At 41.5% G+C, this 21007-nt stretch overlaps 1 protein-coding gene across 1 annotated transcript in view; it reads left to right on the top strand.

Annotated features, from left to right (window-relative positions):
* The window catches only part of SLC1A3 (solute carrier family 1 member 3), a 127527-nt gene that overhangs the window by 85239 nt on the left and 21281 nt on the right, over nucleotides 1-21007 (top strand). Inside the window, exons 4-5 of the mRNA XM_068250780.1 lie at nucleotides 14385-14589; nucleotides 19035-19077. Of these exons, the coding sequence (XP_068106881.1) occupies nucleotides 14385-14589; nucleotides 19035-19077 (248 nt within the window). The remainder of the gene's footprint in view (nucleotides 1-14384; nucleotides 14590-19034; nucleotides 19078-21007) is intronic.

The following is a 21007-nucleotide window of genomic DNA, read 5'->3' as shown; positions in this document are numbered from 1 at the left end:
AACGATTCTCGCCGCATCTCACAGGCTCTGCCTGTCTCTATGACAGCAGAGTCATGTGAGCCGGTCAGGAGCCGATTTCATCGGCTCCTGGCCCTGTCTTTCAATGTAAGCTGTTCCCATTGGCTTACATTGAAAAACAGGGTCAGGAGCCAATGAAAGCGGCTCCTGACCGGCTCACATGACTCTGCCATCATAGAGACGGTATAGTCTATGTCCTGAGGGTCTCGGCGAGCGGCGATGACAGCGGTTGCGGCGGGTATGTGCGGCGATTCGTCGGGATTGGACCAGCGGTCTCTGGTCTTTAAGTGCCCAGAGACCGCTGGTCCTTAAGTGGTTAAAACGCGGTTCCATTTATTTGAATGGACATCGCTTTAGTGACGAACTGCCGCATTGAACGCGCTCTAAAATGTACCGCTCTTAAAGGACACCCGAAGCGAAAATAAACTAATGAAATGAACGATTGTATCTATCTTCCTTCTCCTAATGAAATGAACGATTGTATCTATCTTCCTTCTCCTAAAAAATGACTTTTTAAGATATTCCACAGTTTTATTTTATGTTTAAATCTACTTTTCAAGTTTGAACTGTATTATTGTTTTTGCTCAATGACACATTCATTGAAGTATGCCAGAGTTAAAATCTATGAACTATGGACACTTTTATCTCTTTCCTGCTCTCAGAAGCCATTTTCTGCTAGAAAAGTGTTTTATGGTTGGAATTTCTTATCAGTGAGGGTCACACTGTAGTCACTTCCTGTCTGAGTCAGGACTGAGTCAGCCACTAACATACCTGATATTTAACTCTTTTAGGCAGAGAAAGAAAAAAGGAACGCAGCATAGTTATGTGTGTGCTAGGCACTGTACATACTCATGTCTATCTCATCATGTCACATGTCACCTCGGGTATCCTTTAAGCAGTTTTATGAAGTATTTCATTTATTATCTGGACTTTAAGCTGATTCTCTGAAACAAACGAGGAGAAACCAACACAGGGATGACAGCAGAAACAGTTTCACGTATATCGCTACCTGCGCCATCCACACACCTCACCCCTCACAGAACATTGATACCGTCTCCAGCCTCTCCCAGTTCTTTTCATTTCATAATCATTAGGAAGTACAGTATAGACAAATATAAGGTGTCCATTCATTATCTACTGTCTGCGGGCCCGGGAAAAGAAATACCTTCACACTGTATCCTATGTTGGTTGAATAGGTTGACATAAAAAGGTATCATTTGGGGGAAGCCATTGTTCAGGTAGGGCAGATATTTGGTTACGGGAATCTGTGCCTCTATTTTGTTGTGTTCCGGGCCTTCTCATTCTTGGCCGGGGGACAGTCGGCTCTTTGTATTCAGCGATTCCAATGAGGTAACTGAAGAAAAAGAGTCTCGGGCTGAGACTGTCAGCTGTTACTAATCACCGCTCCATGGCTTGTAGAGAATACAGAATGGAGATAAATAAGCAAGGTCCTCCCCCTCCTCCCCGTTGGCACATTCCAATACAGCAAAGAGGGGATGGCTCGATAGAAAGAGTTAAGATTGGTATCAAACAGAGTCTCAGCTTGAGACCCAAACTGCTAAACTGCTGGTCACAGGAAACACTTTGTGCACAAAAGACTGAATGTGAAGCAGTTTTTTGTTTGTTTTTTTTATTTCTGCAACAACTTTATTATAAGTAGTAGCTGCTGACAACACTGCATTTAGGCATTTATGAAATGATGAAGTAACTGCTCTTCAACAATGATGCCTAAAAGCTTTCACACTGGGCTTTTATCTTCAGCATGTTTCACATATATGAACGGTTTTTAATGCTGACATTCTGTAGGAAAGATTCACAATTACATGGAGGCATTTCGGCATGCTTCAGCGCACCCACTTCAGTCAATGAAATGTGACAGTCATGGTTTTAATTAAATACTTTGGGATGGTGTCAAGAGGAAGCGTTGGCCAAGCTGGGAGTTCAGCGATCTCACTTTCTGCCTCAACATTGTTTATTATGTCTAGAGAGACATTTTAGGTTTTTTTTACCTTTAAAGCGAGTTGAGTTCTCGCTCAAGGTGTTATTTTTCAAGTTGTTCACATATTAGTGCAGTAAATACGTAAGTCAATAAAAGTAACTAAATTCCCAAACTATAATGGGAGCAAAAAGGAGACCTGCAGTAAGGCCTAAGGGCTGGTTCTAGACATTTTGCTGCCTGAAACAAACATTGTGAGGGCACACCCCCCCTCCCCCTCTTACCAAACATGCCCTCCCCAGCAAGCACCTGATGTTTATGCCTCTGGAGTGCAAAGCCCAAATCCAAATTACATTTTAACCACATTATAACATGAAACAGTGTGAGCTACCGCAGACATGGACAATCGTTGCCAGGGACTGCAGCCCAGCTTTTATTCACTTATTTTCCTAACCTTTTAGGGTGAAAAAGCTTAATACATGTGGCTGGGCTCCACGTCATGTGAATATGCCTACCAAGATCATGTCTACCAAGATGCATGGTGGGAGATTTAAACAGAGCCTGCAGAAATACCCACACAGCTTTACAGCAATGCAATTGAAGTTATTTTTTCCTGTAAATCTTTATTGAATAAGCTTAACAGTTAAAAGTACCATGTATGTAGGACAGGAGAATACCAAGATTACAGTAAACCAGTCAGTACATTTTAGGTAGCGGGTTTAAAATACTGTGAAAAAATGTATAAAACAGAAGTTTAGATCCACTTTAAAATATGTTGTTGCCCCTATAAGTGGTTCTCTATACCCTAGGTTCTCAACATGCGGTACGCGTACCCCAGGGGGTACTTCTGATGGGTCCAGGGGGTACTTGGGCTTGATATACTTAACCTAGAATAACAAATTTAGAGATTTAGAAAATTATAATTCTTATTTAAACAACACCAAATTAGTATTTTAGCAAATCAAAAGCAATAATAAATGCTTGCACATTGTTTACAACCAATTATCATGTACTACGATTAAATATATATTTGCCAAGGGGTACTTGTGATCATGTTTACTATGCTAGGGGGTACTCGATGAGTACAGGGTTTTAAAAGGGGTACACACTTATAAAATGTTGAGAAACACTGCTCTATACCGTACATCATCAGAGTATACATGTATGCATCACCAAACACCCGATGTCAGTCAACTTAGAGCATGTGTTTGGTGAACTCTACAGAAGAACTCACACAGTTCAGTGACACCAGATGACCACGGGTTACCTCCTGTCACAAGGTCATCTGGAGCAGTAGTTTCTTCCTCAAATACTCAAGCCATGCATGTTAATGCTTAACATGGAATGACAATCATACAATAGCCATGTACCTACCGTATAGTAAAACCGCCTGTAAAAATGCTTCAGTGTTTTATATTTATATATTTCTGGCCACAAGCATAAGCCATTGTGTAACAGTTATGAGGGTCATGTGTGCTGTGAGAATGACTGAAACAAGAAGTTCCCCAATTAGAATGTCTCGGGTATGTTTTAGTTTCAGATGACTGGGCACAAACACGACAAGAGGCAATTAGTTATTTTTGGACCTGGCTATTCCTGGCACCATGGTCTTTTCCTGATGTCTCCATTTAGCTTATTCAACAAGAAAGGACAATGGCAGTGTGAAAATCGAGTTCTCCTTTCCCCATTCAAAATATTGAATGATCCTTATTTATTGGTAATTGGTGTACTGCATTTTTCACTCTGCTGTACCTTAAAGTGTGCCTGAACTCCAGTCTCCAGATGTCTTTAAAAGAATTCTGAGGCTAAAGCATGACTAGCTAGACAAGACAAATAACATTCACATTGTGCTTTTCTCCTGGCAAACTCAAAGCACCAGAGGGAGTCTAGGCCAAGGACTCCTTGTTGAATAGGTGCTGGTTTACTGAACAGGAAGTTGAGATTTTAACCCAGGTCACCTGTGTCAGGGGCAGAGCCCTTAACCATTGCACCATCCAGCCACTACATACGCTTGTTTTGTCTCTGCGAAGTCTCATTGCTCAAATGTTCCTCCTGCCAGCCTACGGAAAGGAGGTGGAAATATGTGAGGTATGGCACTTCATAGCGACAAAGTTAAAGCATTTAGCTAATCATACTTCAAGGGAGAGCATAGCAATACTTTTAAATTGCAATTCCTCAAATATATCCACTTGCTGCTTGTAGACTAGCAGCAAGTCTACAGTCGTGAAGTGAGACTTCAGGCAAAGCAGGTGATTTGGGCGTTGTGCACGTTGGCCACAAGAAGGCGTTGCCATAGACCACAATGCAAGACACTGGTTATGCGGTGCTGAGCGGGTGATTTGGAAGCCTGCTATGGATTAGGCACCAGTGATTGATTATGGCTTTGCACACTGATGATAGGGTAATGGCTCTAGAGTTCAGGGGTTATTAGCTGAGCTCCGGATATCAGGTTTGGCAATTTTGAATAGCTTCAGAGTATTTTTGTTGTTCGCTGGTGGCTTAAAAGGCATTCTATTTACAAGGTGTGAAAATATCACCTAGATGAAAACGTGGGAGAAAAAGTGAATTGAATATTGGTCAATGCAGTCTAGCAGTAGAGGATTTGGACTCCTGAAACACACATTTCTATTAACCTTGATTAGGTCAGAAAGTTAAACAAAGTTAGGGTCTGGAAATATAAGTGTGAGTTGTGAGTTAAAATAAGGTTAGGCTAGGAATTTCATTTAGAGTTAGGTAAAGTTTTGGGTTAGGTTAGAGTTTTCATCAATAATTGTTAAGGTTAGACATTACCTAAAGTGTAGAGGTTATGGTTACCTAAAGTGTAGAGGTTATGGTTACCTAAAGTGTAGAGGTTATGGTTACCTAAAGTGTAGAGGTTATGGTTACCTAAAGTGTAGAGGTTATGGTTACCTAAAGTGTGGAGATTATGGTTACCTAAAGTGTAGAGGTTATGGTTACCTAAAGTGTAGAGGTTATGGTTACCTAAAGTGTAGAGGTTATGGTTACCTAAAGTGTAGAGGTTATGGTTACCTAAAGTGTAGAAGTTATGGTTACCTAAAGTGTGGAGATTATGGTTACCGAAAGTGTGGAGAACTTGACAAGGAGATGGCAACTCATAAAAGTGGTGATTAATGATACAAAATGACGGACAATCAATTGTTTCTAATCATTGTTATCATCCTTTGGAAACTTTTGTTCGTGGCCACTACAGGCTGAAAACCTGCTAAGAAATTTGTTGAGATGAATTAAATCGATTCATTTTTCAGATCGAATCAAATTAGTTAAAGGGTTTCCGATCAATCATAACAAGGATCGGAAATGATTGAGTGTCCCTGGGATTGTATTGATAATGATCACCTTAAGAGGGGTAGCAGTAATCAAAGGATTAAAGTTACTGATATGCATGGAAAGAGAGCTACACACTGGCTGGGGTTGAGGTTAGGGATAGGGAAAGTAATGTTGAATTAGGGACTTTAGGACCAACTGAAAATTGACTTGAGAAATGCGGTCATCTTAATTTTTGTGGCCCAAACTGCTATGTGCCAAAAGCCTGTTGCTCTATGCTATTCAAAGATTACTATGTCATAAAAAGAGGATAGGTAGTAGGACGACAACAACAGTTACTCCTATTACATTATAAATTGGCCCCTTTCTTTATAAGTGTGCTATAGGAATGCCGGGATATAGATGAGCTAGAGTTTCATTACAGACGAAGCTGTGTCATCTACAAATCTCTGAGGTATGACTCAGAATGCAATACCCCTCACAATTGCTCTAAACCCACAGCCGAACTCTGGTCCCCTACCTCTCGTGTCCCTACCTCTCCCTCTAGATTGTAAGCCTTTGGGCAGGGTCCTCACTCCTTTTGTGTCCTACCTGATCATGCACCTCTATTACTGTGCACCCATGCTATGCATTTGAGTGAACCTAACTTGCCTAACTCCATGCTCCCATCCAGTGACTGACTAAGCATTACCTTGTACTCATACTGTGCTGTGTGATCTGGTTTTCTTGTATTCCTGTATTGTCATATTGCTGTTTGTCACCCCTGAATATTGTCTGTAACCTAAATTAATGTCCAGCGCTGCGTAATATGTTGGCGCTTTATAAATACAACAAATAAATAAATAATAAATAAATACATCACATGCTGCACTTACCGTGTGTTAGACTTTACGCACATAATTCTGCTTATAGAGAATCTGTATTGTTAAAATCGCACAAAAGTAAACATACCAGTGCGTTAGGGGACATCTCCTATTACCGTCTGTCACAATTTCGCCGCTCCTCGCCGCATTAAAAGTAGTCAAAAACAGTTTTAAAAAGTTTGTTTATAAACAAACAAAATGGCCACCAAAACAGGAAGTAGGTTGATGTACAGCATGTCCACACATAGAAAATACATCCATACGCAAGCAGGCTGTATACAGCCTTACTTCTGAATCTCAAGAGATCACTTGTGTGTGTTTACCTTCTGTCCCCAGCTTCTCTCATGCACTGAACATTACAGGCTTCCTGCAGACAGCTCTGCCTATGTCGTTAATTCCTCAGTATGTGACAGACCAGCTCCTTTCACAGCCTCCAGAGGAGGATTTTTATACAGCTCTCTTCTATCACTGATAAGATAGCAGAGAGGCTGCTGGCTTATGTAAATAAAACACACACTGGAGTGTGCATAGAGTAACAGTTCAACACTGAAGAACTTGGCAGCCTTCCAGACACAGGCCGACAAGTCTGACAGGGGAAAGACATTGATTTATTACAGAGATGGTTATAGTAGAAAGAGCTGCAGTGAGCTAGAACAGATTAGAATAGGTTTAGGAACTTGTAGGATGGTAGAAAAAACGTTGTAATTTTTGTTACAGAGTCACTTTAATACACTCCTTTATATCAGGGAAAAACTCTGTTTCCTTTTCCACACTAGCGTGACTCTTTGTAAATTGGGAACAGTTCATGACTAGTAGGTCTCAGGTAGATTGGTAATCTCAGAGGCGAAAAGCATAGCATTTTTTGACACCTTTGAACAACATCTAGGTAAGACCATCAAAACAGCCTTAGGACTCAGACAGGAGAAACCAGTAATGTCCAAGCCTGTAAGGACTGCAACGTTCCCACCATCAAGAGACATTGTGTTGGAACTGAGGCTGCAATCCAAAGGGCAAAAATACTTGGCACATACTCTGGGCACCTCTCCCAGAACACTCATGGTGCCCACAGCAGAAGACCCTTCTGGCTCTGGCAGAGGCGTAAGCTATGTATTTTAGCTTTCTGTTTCCAACCAGGTGTCTGGAACCAGTAGGTTAATGTATGTTCTAAAATTATGCAGCTGGAATTCTACATGGCATTGTCAAAAAGTTACGATCACTATGAGTTTGTTTTTTCACTGGGATTTTTTCAACTACTGCCTATTGAGTTTAATTACGTAATACATTGTTTTATACTTCATTCAGTACAGATTTGTCTTTGGAATCAGTGTCATCCTTTTTACTATAAGATGATGGAGAATACATTTTGCTAATTCAAGAAGTAAAAATGGGGAGTTTAATTATTGTAAACCCTTTGAAGTACAGTACCATGTTGTGTACTGAAATTTAAAAAAGGAGAACTTTGGCTTTTTAATGACAATGGTAGATAAATACGAGGAACTTTTTATCAGCACTTAATAGTTGTTTTTAGATGCATAGCTGTAATTTCACCAAGTACCCCACCTCCCTCAGGGCTACCTTTGTAACTCCACCTGTCGATCAGCCCCCAGCTATTTGCATCATCTCAGACTGATGAGCATTGAACCCCCACAATGTAAGTAGGTAAGTTACTTCTGGATGGTGGAGGGACTGTCTCTATCATAGACATAGTTGAACATTCTTTAATATCTCTGCCATGCCAATTTTGGGGTATGCTAATTATGCTAATTATCCCATCTGTATGTTTTTGGGGACATGGTTGAAAACAAGAATTCCCAGCGGAATCCGACACAAATATAAGGAGGACATTTAAACTTCATGCAAGATAGTGTCCTTGTCAAATCTTAGACGCTGCAAGTCAGAGTGCCACTTGGCATTTTCTTGACTAGTAGAACATCAAATGAATTTTTTAGAGCTTTCATAAAGTTCAGATTACACTATTTACCACTTTGTCTGACTAAATAGTTACCTCTTTGGAAGGAAGCGTGCATGGTAATTTGCAACAATAGCAGTACCCTATAATATAAGCGAACTCCGGATATTGAGAGTATATAGAGTGGTGTCTGAGCAAAAAAAAGGCGCTCTGAGTGCAGGTTAGATTATTTAGGCCCCAGGATATCGTAATTAGCATTAAGGCATTCAGCAATATTATAGCCGGCGTTAGTGTTAGGAGTGGAGAGGGAGGAGGTTAGTGTTAAGAGTAGGTAGGGGTGTTAAGCATATAAAGGGGGAAGGTTAGTGTTAGGACTAGGTGGGGGGGAGATTAGTGTTAGTCGTAAATAGGGGAGGGTTAGTGTAAGAATGGATAGGAGTGGAGAGGGAGGAGTTCAGTGTTATGAATAAGTAAGGAGTGTTAGGTATATAAAGGGGGAAGGTTAGTGTTAGGAGTAGATGGGGGAGGTTAGCGCTAGAAGTGAAGAGGGAGGAGGTTGGTATTATGAGTAGGTGGAGGGAGCTTAGTGTTAGGCGTAGATAGAGAAGGGGTAGTGTGAGGATGGGGTTGCAGTGAGGGTTAATAGAATATCGGTATAATAACTGATATTCTACCATTGAGGATATTAGTATTTTGGTACAATTACCGATATTCTTGTTTCAGGATTTCCACACATCCATTTTACTGGGCTCCCCTTTTAAATGTACGCCTTTTTTCTGCCAAGTGTAGAGTCATGACTTCCTGTACACTGTGAACTTGTCATAAAGCTCCCTTCTAAAACTTTTTCTGTGCTAGATATCATACAGTTTCTTAGTCTTCATACTTGTTCTGATCTCAACAGGGAACTATTGTTGCATTTAAGAAGGTAGATGAGTTGCCATGGCTTGGCTTTTGAGACTATAACTACAAAGATTGAATTGTTGTTCCTGTTCCAGGTGGTCCTGGAGACAAGTGACCTTTAGTCACTACAGCTGCAGTACACAACGCGTTAATCAGACACAGTGTTGTGCAGAACAATGCATTTATGTGTAATGTTGATTGCATGCCTATCTTCAGTGTGGAAGCACCAGCCTTATCACCCATCCAGAAATGCTTCCTTGCAGACCTCAGGACCAAAGGAACAAAACAGGGTGGATTAACCTCCCTAGCGGTATGGACAGAAATGTCCGTTCAAAAAAACATGCTGTGAACAGTATAAACATGCATACACATCAATACTCTCCTGCACTGTATACTAGACCCTTGCTTGACACATTTTGGCAAGTTACAGGGAAAAAAAGTTTTAAAAATAAATTTTATCACTGTTTGCACAGAAATCCTGGGGAAATTGAACGCTGGGAAGGTTAAGGCTTCCTGTTTTAGCGGTTGAGAGATTTTGTCCAGAGAATTTTGACAATTGTTGGACAACCCCATCATTCTATAGGTTGCCTAGGCTGTGTCCTCTTTAAATCTCAATGTTCATGTTGTTAGTGACACAGAGTGTAGAAGTGCATTGGCCACAACGGCCGAGTACTGTTCCTAACAGAAGTTTTGAGTTAAATTGGGTGGCAAGTGCTGCTAGTTCTGAAAGGGACCTGACATGGACACTTGATGGAGGAGCGATAAAGTTAGTTCTGTATCCTAAACCTGTCACAAGCCTTTGTGCTGGCTGTTTTCTCTTTCTCAGACCCCCAGCAAAAGCCCTCATTGTTTTGGGGAGATGTATGTTCTCCTTTAATCCCAGGGCAAGCTCTCTCTCTCCCACATCCCTCATAGAGTATTCATGTCCATTTTCCGTGGCCCCCTCCTCCTCCCATCCTAGTCTGTGACGGGCCCTGGGAAACTTGCAGCGCCAATGGGCACCACAAACAAGGATGCCTCTCTAGTTGCCACGGCAACCCTAAATGTAGCCCAGGAGATTTTGTCCCTCCGCAGCTCACACACACTCAAAGAGTGAAAAGGAATGACGTGAGGGACAAACAGAAACTGCAAAAGAAAAATATCCCTCAATCTCCTCTTTCTCTCTCAGCCTGGCCCCTTTTTCCTTAAGTGAGTGTGAAACGGTCACACTGAGCCAATATAAAGACATAACAAGCTCTTCTGTGGATGGTATTGGACTCAGAAAAATCCAGTTTTACTCTACATCAGCTCAGAACAAAGAGCCTGAACAGAATGTTTTCTACCTCAGAAAAGCTGGAAATTCCATAGTTGAGGGTTCTCACGTGTTAAAGAAATCCTTTAATCACTACTTGCGTCCAATCTGGCCACGCCACATAACTACTCCTATAAAGAATCCATTTTAGAGGATTTAAAGCCGCTGTCCAATGAAAGTTCTTATTAGACTAATGCTTCGCTTCCTTTCCCTCTAGCCATGGAAGTGTAGTGTAAATGTCGAAAAATTATGGAAAACAAAACAGTATTTCTTGGTGGCCTTAAGAACGTCATTGCTCAGTGTCCTCTTTGACCTATGTTGTCCCAAGTTGTGCAGCCTTCTGGGAGGAGAGGTGTGGCCAAGCTGTTACTCACTATGTCTTCCTGTCAAGACAGGCCCGGGTTTACGTCACAGGAGCCTATAGGTACCATAGACTTCACCCGCCATAAACCCACAAACCCCCAACAAAGCTTGGCTTCCCCCATTGTTGTGAAGACAAAAAAAGAATGGTAAACCATTTAGAATGTATGGACCTCAGAAGTTTTTATTTATTTTATTTTTGTTTTTTATAGTTTTTCTTTCTTTAGTTTAGCTCTTAACAACTGAGGCATGTCAATTTGCTCAAAACAGAATTTTGTAGGTCTGCCTTAAAATGTTTAATGTTCTTATATTTATTGTGTACCTAAACTCTGGATCTCTATTTAAACAAAACATATCTGTATATTCTCCACTAAGGCTAGAATGACTACATACCTTTACTTTGTCTCTGTGAAAATCCATTCTGCAAATCTTCTCACTTCCTGCTTTTTGACTCACTGCAGTCAGTGGCAGTAAATACTCCTCTTAACCCATCCTTCATCCTCTTGTCACCTTCTGTGTAAGCATTTGTTTTTTTCTAAGAGGAACTTAGAGACAGAAATAAACTGTTTAGTGACAGAAGAAGGTGTCAGGTGTAGGTAATTCCATTTTCAGAATTTGAAAAAAGCAAAATGGCTAAAAGGATAGCAATAGGGGATGTAGGAGTTTCCCCTGCACTGGGGTCCCTGTGCTGGAGGGCCTACATAAAACCATTCCTCAGCTGCTGCATTGACTCTTTATTGGCGTAAAATAAAAATGATCATTGGGTGACACTTGTGTATGTGTTTTAGTAAACAAGGTTATTTTGGTATGCAGAACAAGGCAGTCAAAATCAGCAAAGGACAGTTGAATTGAGGTTTAAATAACCAAGGATTGAACTTCATCCTAATCAGTAGCTGATACCCCCTTTCCCATGAGAAATCTTTTCCTTTTCACAAACGGATCATCGGGGGGCTGTGTATGGCTGATATTGTGGTGAAACCCCTCCCACAGTGTGATGTCAGCACCATGGTGCTGACATCACACTGTGGGAGCTGTGTTGCATTGTTGGAAATAACAGCAGTTTCCAACTGCCAAAAATGCATCATCTCTTTCTACAGACATCACCTGTCAGCAGTAAAAATGTCACCATGTGATAAATGTCAGAATGTAAATCAGGGAGAGGAAAGATTTTACAATGGGGAAACACTGACTAAATCATTTATGAATAATTATTGTAAAAATTAAGCACTTTTTTCATTCCGTTATTTTCTTTTGAGCTCGTCTTTAAATAATTTCATGTGAGCTCTTTATTGGAACGCTAAAATTGTGCCATATACTGCATATCTACCCTTTTTAAATGGTCGAGCTATGTGTGTTGCCTTATGGATTGGCCTCAATTCAATAACCTTAACTCCTGTCTTTAATAACTCTTCTGAGCTGTTTTACAGTTATCACCATGGTGATATAATTGTGATAACTGTAAAACCGCTCAGAAGAGTTATTAAAGACAGGAGTTAAGGTAAGTGAATTGAGGCCATTAATAATAATGTGAGCGATGTGTTGGTACTGTTTTTATATTTTTATGTTGATATTTCATGTTCCATTCTCTTATACTCTACTTTGTATCTGGTATGATACAGAAAAAAAATACAAATATGAAAGTAAAACAGATAATTTCATGTGAGGACATTACTGATTTTATTTCCAAGTTATATACAAGTTTGTCACTACCCTTCCTAACATTGCAAAAATGAGTCGTCAACGACCCATACTAACCTATTCACTGTTTAATCAGCATTTTAGAAGAGGTTGTTAGTGAGTATAAAAAGTTTGTCCTTGTTGAACAAATAATTTGCCAAATATGCCAATCTCGCTACCCAGGAGTTAATGAGTTAAGATGGCTGCCAGCTACTGGATTAATGACTTCCACCTTTAATTTGCTTGATGTGGCTTCCTCTTCTATGTGAGTAGAGACTTGAATATTGGGAAAATTCTTACCAGTTTCTTCCCTATATATATATATCAGTTTTTTTTATAAGTGTTTAATATAACTTGTCTATGCATACAAATGCATAGTAATGGTAAAATGAAGAAGGAGAAAGCTGTACTAATTCTTGAGAAGGGGATAGGAGGTGCCTGTAGACATATACCTGTATTTATTATGGTATAGGATCAAGCTATACAGTAAAGTATGATATACATGTTCCTACCTTGAAGGAGTCGAATTCACACGTAAGGTAGTGTAAAAGCTTCTCAAATTTTATGAAGGCACAATTGACAACGCGTTTCACGGTTACTACCGCTTCCTCAGGTCTATAGGTGTGCCCTGAGAGGAGTTGCCAGTCGTTTATTTCATCATTGGTGAAAACTTTAGCACGTGTGTGATACATTGGTCAGATTTTTCAAATGTTGCAATCAGTCTAAACAATTAACTGTAATTCTCAAATTGAAAAAAAAATATATAAAATTTGTGTGATGCCACCTTCAGCGAGATTGGGGCTGATCAAACGTTTGCACGCTGGTCCCTAAAGTTCCCATCTGATCTGTGGTAACAAGGTGCCTCTCTCCATCTAACCCCCTCCCCCAACTCCCCCCCCCCCTTCCCCCTATAACCACCATCATGTGGAGCTACTCAAATTTGGCCATGTTATTCCTAATTATGAATCATGATTTTGTGATGATATTTTTATGTAACATTAGAGGAAAACTAAATTTAATTTTTTTTTTTTATTTATTTACCTGGAGCTTCTTCTAGCCCCCTGAGGTCTTCCTGGTCCCTCACCGTCATCCCGCACTCCACCTTCTCTCCGGTGTCCCCCTCCACTGCTGGGTGCTCGGCCTCGCGAATTCTATTGTGATCCCCATAGCTGGGAGCACTCTGCGCCTGCACAGCAAGCAACAATTGCTACAGCACATGTGCAGAATGCACCCAGCCACGGGAGTGCATTAAAGGACGTGCGCAGTGGCCAACAGACTCGTCAGTCGGCTGCATTATGGAGGGGGACCGCGGAGGAGTGGCGGAGCATGGGATGATTGATGGCAAGGGACCAGCAAGACTTCAGGGGGCTGGAAGAAGTCCCAGGTAACGAAATTAGCTTTTTTTTAACTTTAGGTTCACTTTAAGCCTGAGGCCAGGTTCACAGTGGTCAGTTGCATAAGGCACACGTTATAATGCGCTATTATGAGTGTGAACTGCAATGGAGACTGGACATAGACTTTAAAGGACACCCGAGGCGAAAATAAATGAATGAAATAAACAATTGTATCTATCTTCCTTTTCCTAAAAATGACTTTTTAAGATATTCCACAGTTTTATTTTAACTTTAAATCTGACACATTCATTGAAGTAGGCCGGAGCTAAAATCTATGAACTATTGACCCTTTTTATCTCTTTTCTGCTCTCAGAAGCCATTTTCTGCTAGGAAAGTGTTTTATAGTTGGGATTTTTTATCAGTGAGGGTCACACTGTAGTCACTTCCTGTCTGAGTCAGGACTGAGTCAGCCACTTACATACCTGATATTTAACTCTTTCAGGCAGAGAAAGCAAAAAAGGAACACAGCATAATTATTTGTGTGCTAGGCACTGTACATAGACATGTCTATCACATCATGTCCCATGTCACCTCGGGTATCCTTTAATAAAAAAGCCTGCACGCAGTGAGGTAGAATAAACAATTGCAATGCTGTTCTGTGAACAGCCCCATATTTTTGTATGGGCAGTAAGCTGACATGCAGAATTATTCTACAATGCAAATGAGCACTGTGAACAGGGCCTAATTGAAAAATAATTGCTTGTTAGTGAGTGTAAGTTGCACAAGGCTAAATCCGCTGCCTCTTTCCCAGGTATGGCTGCACTGGATAGTAAGGCTTCAGGGAAGATGGGTATAAGAGCTGTAGTCTACTATATGACAACCACAGTGATTGCTGTGTTCATTGGGATCATCATCGTCATCATTATTCACCCCGGGAAGGGCAGCAAGGAGAAGATGCACCGGGAAGGAAAGATCGAGACGGTCCAGGCTGCCGATGCCTTCCTAGATTTAATAAGGTATGCTGATGCTTTAAAGAACGTTACAATTTATGTCGATAAATATGTTTAAGGCCCCTTTCACAGTGGGACGTTGCGTTTGATGCGACGTTAAAGTCGCACAACGTGCCCCTAACGCAGCACAGGTAGGTTATACAATTGGACGTTATTTTGCACTGCGTTATGTGTCTCTTGGTGCGCCGTTTTCGTTGTATACTGATGGAACTAAAACTCTGCATACGTTACATTTAAAAAAAAAACATTACTGAGCATGTGCAACACACATAACGCAGCAAATGTCTTGCTAAATACACAGCATGCAGCACTTGCTAAATATTGCTACACGTTACACACAACGCAACGTGTGCACTGAGAATGTCGCACAGACTTTGCATTGCTGTGTGTTAGTCTGCGTTATAATTTTTTCTAACGTGCGACTTTAACGTCCCACTGTGAAAGAGGCCTAAAGGGAACCAGAAGTGAGAATATGATGAATATGGGGGCTGCCAATGCCATATTTACAGTGGATTGCAAAAGTAATCGGCCCCGTTGAAGTTTTCCACATTTTGTCACATTACTGCCACAAACATGAATCAATTTTATTGGAATTCCACATGAAAGACCAATACAAAGTGGTGTACACGGGAGAAGTGGAACGGAAATCATACATGATTCCAAACATTTTTTATAAATCAATAACTGCAAAGTGGGATGTGCGTAATTATTCAGCCCCCTTTGCTCTGAGTGCAGTCAGTTGCCCATAGACATTGCCTGATAAGTGCTAATGACTAAATAGAGTGCACCTGTGTGTAATCTAATGTCAGTACAAATACAGCTGCTCTGTGACGGCCTCAGAGGTTGTCTAAGAGAATATTGGGAGCAACAACACCATGAAGTACAAAGAACACACTAGACAGGTCAGGGATAAAGTTATTGAGGAATTTAAAGCAGATTTAGGCTACAAAAAGATTTCCAAAGCCATGGACATCCCACAGAGCACTGTTCAAGTGATCATTCAGAAATGGAAGGAATATGGCACAACTGTAAACCTACCAAGACAAGGCCGTCTACCTAAACTCACAGGCTGAACAAGGAGAGCGCTGATCAGAAATGCAGTCAAGAGGCCCATGGTGACTCTGGACGAGCTGCAGAGATCTACAGCTTAAGTGGGAGACTCTGTTCATAGGACAACTATTAGTCATGCACTGCACAAAGTTGGCCTTTATGGAAGAGTGGCAAGAAGAAAGCCATTGTTAACAGAAAGCATTATAAGTCCCGTTTGCAGTTTGCCACAAGCCATGTGAGAGACACAGCAAACGTGTGAAAGAAGGTGCTCTGGTCAGATGAGACCAAAATGGAGCTTTTTGGTCAAAATGTAAAATGCTATGTGTGGCGGAAAACTAACACTGCACATCACTCTGAACACACCATCCCCACTGTCAAATATGGTGGTGGCAGCATCATTCTCTGGGGGTGCTTATCTTCAGCAGGGACAGGGAAGCTGGTCAGAGTTGATGGGAAAATGGATGGAGCCAAATACAGGGCAATCTTGGAAGAAAACCTCTTGGAGTCTGCAAAAGACTTGAGACTAGGGTGGAGGTTCAACTTCCAGCAGGACAACGACCCTAAACATAAAGTCAGGGCAACAATGGAATGGTTTAAAACAAAATATATCTATGTGTTAGAATGGCCCAGTCAAAGTCCAGATCTAAATCCAATCGAGAATCTGTGGCAAGATCTGAAAACTGCTGTTCACAAACGCTGTCCATCTAATCTGACTGAGCTGGAGCTGTTTTGCAAAGAAGAATGGGCAAGGATTTCAGTCTCTAGATGTGCAAAGCTGGTAGAGACATACCCTAAAAGACTGGCAGCTGTAATTGCAGCAAAAGGTGGTTCTACAAAGTATTGACTCAGGGGGCCGGATAATTACGCACACCCCACTTTGCAGTTATTGATTTGTAAAAAATGTTTGGAATCATGTATGATTTTCGTTCCACTTCTCACATGTACACCACTTTGTATTGGTCTTTCATGTGGAATTCCAATAAAATTGATTCATGATTGTGGCAGTAATGTGACAAAATGTGGAAAACCTCAAGGGGGCCGAATACTTTTGCAAGCCACTGTATTTCCTTTTAAACAGTGCAAGTTGCCTGGCAGTCCTGCTGATCTCTTTGGTTGCAGTAGTGTCTGAATCACACACCTGAAACAAGCATGTGACTAATCCAGTCAATTTTTTGCCAGAAACATCAGATCTGCATATTTTTTTTTCAAGGGCAATGGCTAAAAATATTAAAGGCAGAGGATCAGCAGGGCAGCCAGGCAACTGGTATTGTTTAAAAGTTGAGATGGGATGAATCTCAAATTTCCTTGAATCCAAATCCAAAAAGATTCTCAAATCTTTTAAATCTCTGGAGTCTTACAAATGCTGCACACGATATCCTGTCCTGTCTCTAATTTTTGCTCCAATAGAGGCATTAGGGCTTATTATCAGGGGATCTTTTAGTCTTCCACAAACAACTAACTACATTTTTTCTTCAAAGAGACTCTGTAATAAAAAAAAAATCCCCTGGGGGGTACTTACCTCGGGAGGGGGAAGCCTCAGGGTCCCAATGACGCTTCCCCCATCCCTGTAGCTGCAGGCAATCCAGCGCTGGTCCACCGAAGCGTCCCGCAATCCTCCCCTGACAAGCCTGAGAAGGCTTGATATATTTACCTTCCCGGCTCCAGCGGGTGGCACTGTTGCGGCTCTCCCCATGGAGATAGGCGGAAATAGCCGATCTCTGTCGGGTCCGCTCTACTGCGCAGCTGCAGGAGACTTGCGCTTGCGCAGAAGAGCGGCCCGACAGCGATCAGCTATTTCCACCTATATCCGAGCGGAGAGCCGATACTGCGCCTGCGATGTAAATATTTACATCCCCGCTGTTCGGAGGGGCACAGCGAGACTGCCGTGGATCAATTCACAGGAGGACGGGGGAAGCCTCGATAGGACCTGGAAGCTTCCCCCACCCGAGGTGAGTACTCCAAAGGGGAACTTTTTTTAGTTACAGGTTTTCTTTATCAAAAAAAATCTACATTTATTCAAATATAGTCATGGCATCACATTTTGGAACATCATTATAACTTTCCAAACCCTGAACTCCATCATGAATTTCTCATAATTGCCTCTATTTTCTTTTTCCATGTACAGCAATCTGCATTTACCCAAAGCCTCCCATTTGCTAATCCTAATTGTTTTGGGTCTTGTGGGGTCTTTGAGTGTAATTTTTTCGGGAGTGACTGCTTTCCTTGGCAAAGGGTCTATCTGTCCTGCTGTATGCTATTGCCAATTGATTTCAGTTTTTTACATGTATACCGTAGCTTGCTGGCACTATTTACATTGACTATTTTATGAACTGTATCTAGCTTGGACTTATTTTTGGAGTAGAGCTTATATTTCGAGCATCCTCAAAAATCCTGAAAAATCATGATGCTAGGGCTTATTTTCGGATCAGGTCTTATTTTCGAGGGTACAAGGTAGTACCCTTTTCTTTCTTACTGTAAGTATCGACAGCCGTTGAACTTGGTCGGTCCCTGCATTACCTCATCTTCTATCTTTACATTGTATGTTTATCTACCGGTATATGTATTAAGGTGGACATATTAGGCAGACAATTTTAAATCTGCATGCCTCTGTATCAGGAAAAAAGTGCCTCGGCTGCAGCCAGTAGTAGCCCTGTAGACTGTATCGAAAAATGAAAAAATATAGAAAATGAAGTGGGCACCGTCTCGTAGCAATGGCTCTTTAATGTCATATTGTATACAGGAAAAACAATCAACTGTAACAGCGACATTTCGGAGTGACCCTCTGTCAAGCACTGCCCAAATAAATCAAACACAGGCACAAGTATATATGTGGTATCATAATTTGGGAGAAAAGAACTGCTGTGCCTGCTTGCCTTATTTAGCTCCACGATTGCTCTTGCACCAGCATAATACATAATCAATTATCTTAATATCACAGAGTATCTATAGGTTTTTTGTTTTGATGCAAGGTTTGCTGCAATTTTGGATTGTTAGCAAGGTTAGGGAATAGGTGTCAAGGTCTCTTAGGGGTGTTGTTGAAATAGGTAAGGGTTAGGACAGATTTATCATTTAGGGTTATGGGAAATAATCAGATTAAGATAGGATTAAGATTAATGATAGATCAGGTGATAGGCTAAAGTCAGGTAGAAATGAAAGGGCAGCAGAGGTCAGGATTTCACTGAAATAGCGTGCTGTAGCGTGCTGCTTTGAGTTTTTGTTAAACTTTTGGGTATGCAAGCATCCGTTCACAGGAGTATAAGACTTTTACTTCTTTTTGAAATACTTCCTGCAATTTTGTGATAAGGCTGTTTGGCTGTTTGCCTCTTTTTTGCTGTAAAATTATAATTTACCAAAATGTTTTCTCTTTTTGTTTTATTGAAAACTTTGTTTTCTTTTAACAGAAATATGTTTCCTCCAAACATGGTAGAAGCATGCTTCAAACAGGTAAGATGTCATAACACGGTAAATTACATTGGAGCGCTCATTTACTCAAAGGGATGAGCGCATTAGATAAGAAAGATCACAATTTAACCTAGGAGTTTTCCCAAGTCCTACCCATAGAGCCATATTAATCCATACCTTCCTCTAATAAAGGCCAAATTAAGCCTGAAACATCTGTCTTCAAATTAGATGAGTATGGCTCTGTAAAATGATTAAAGGACACCCGAGGCGAAAAAAAAAGAATGAAATAAACAATTGTATCTATCCTCCTTCTCCTAAAAATAACTATTTAAGATATTCCACAGTTTTATTTTATATTTAAACCATGTTTTAATTTTTTACTGCTTTATTGTTTTTGCTCAATGACACATTCATTGAAGTATGCCAGAGATAAAATCTATGAACTATTAACCCTTTTTATCTCTTTCCTGCTCTCAGAAGCCATTTTCTGCTAGGAAAGTGTTTTATAGTTGTAATTTCTTATTATTGAGGGTCACACTGAAGTCTGACCCAGTTTTCACTAGGACAGGAACTGCCACTTACATACCTGATGTTTAACTCTTTCAGGCAGAGAAAGAAAAAAAGGAACACAGCACAGTTATTTGTGTGCTAGGCACTGTACATACCCATGTCTATCTCATCATGTCACATGTCACCTCGGGTGACCATATACAGTACAAAAGCTGTGGGCGCTGGTTTTCTTAACTTATGCAGCTGCCTGCTAGTCTGCTGCACCCTCGTACAGCTGTTTCACCTGACTGACCCGCATCGGGACACTGCATGCATCAGGGGCCTTACAGAGTGGATGCAGCAGAGCAGCTGGCAGCTGTAGAAGAAGACCCACGCCAAGAACTTTTATAAGTGCTTTCCCCTGTGTGCTGCTCTGCATTTGCTCTGAGGGAAGGCTAGTGTTGCATTTAAGCCCCGGTTGCTTTACTTCTCAAAGACCTGAAATTACACCAAGGCCGGATTTTCCAGAAGGCACAGTAGGCACGCGCCTACAGACGCCTTATGTGGGAGAGGCGAACCCCTCCTCCTCCTCTCATGCCACTAAGGATGATATGAGACAGTGATTAGAGTGTAAGATTCTAAGGACAGTTAGTGACATTCTAAGGACAGTTCGGAATATTTCTACTTGGGGGTGTGGCCTGTTTTCAGGGGCGGAGTTTAGGGCACCGAGACGCCTGTGCCGACAGACCTCTGAGTTGTAAATCCGGCCCTGAATTACACACATTCCGCCTGTGCCGAATAATTGGGGCTTTCCTGTGGTTACAGTATAAACTATGTGCTGAAGGCAATCTCTGCAAGGGAATGGGGCTGCACATAGAGAGGTGGTAACATAATTAGGGGGCATAATAACATGTAGTACTAAAAAGGAGGGGGAGGTAGGTAGAATATGATACCGTATAATAGGGGGCAGAATAATAAGTTGCACTAAAATGAGGATCAATACAACAAGGAGAACGGTAATAAAAACACTATGATGGGGAGACAGTACAATGAGGAGCACTATAATGGGGGTAAGCCCCGGTTCACATCTGCATTTCAAGCCAAAAAGAGACGGTGAGCGGATCCGGTCTCCACTTCACCCGATCCGGATGGCTCTGTCCGCGGCCTGGTTCACATAGTGAAAACGGATCTGATCAATGATTGATCGTATCCGTTTTCACTCAGCAATACATACCTAATCTTCAGTAGCAGCCGGCGGTAGAGGCTTCCTCTTCTTCCGCAGTGACTACACAGTGCGTCATGTGACTAGTCACATGACGCGTCATGTAGTCACATGTGGCGTAAGAAGACGGAAGCCTCCACCGCCGGCTGCTACAGAAGATTAGGTATGTATAAGCCCTCCCTCACCCATCCGCCCGGCTGCAGCACCCTCCCGTCGCTCAGGTTCGCGTCAGCATATGCCCCCATCCCCCGTGGAACGGTC

The sequence above is a fragment of the Hyperolius riggenbachi genome, chromosome 1 (genome assembly GCF_040937935.1).
Source record: "Hyperolius riggenbachi isolate aHypRig1 chromosome 1, aHypRig1.pri, whole genome shotgun sequence".
In the NCBI taxonomy this organism is placed as follows: Eukaryota; Metazoa; Chordata; class Amphibia; order Anura; family Hyperoliidae; genus Hyperolius; species Hyperolius riggenbachi.
The sequence above is the reverse complement of the archived record's forward strand: the minus strand, read 5'-3'. Positions and strand labels throughout refer to the sequence as shown.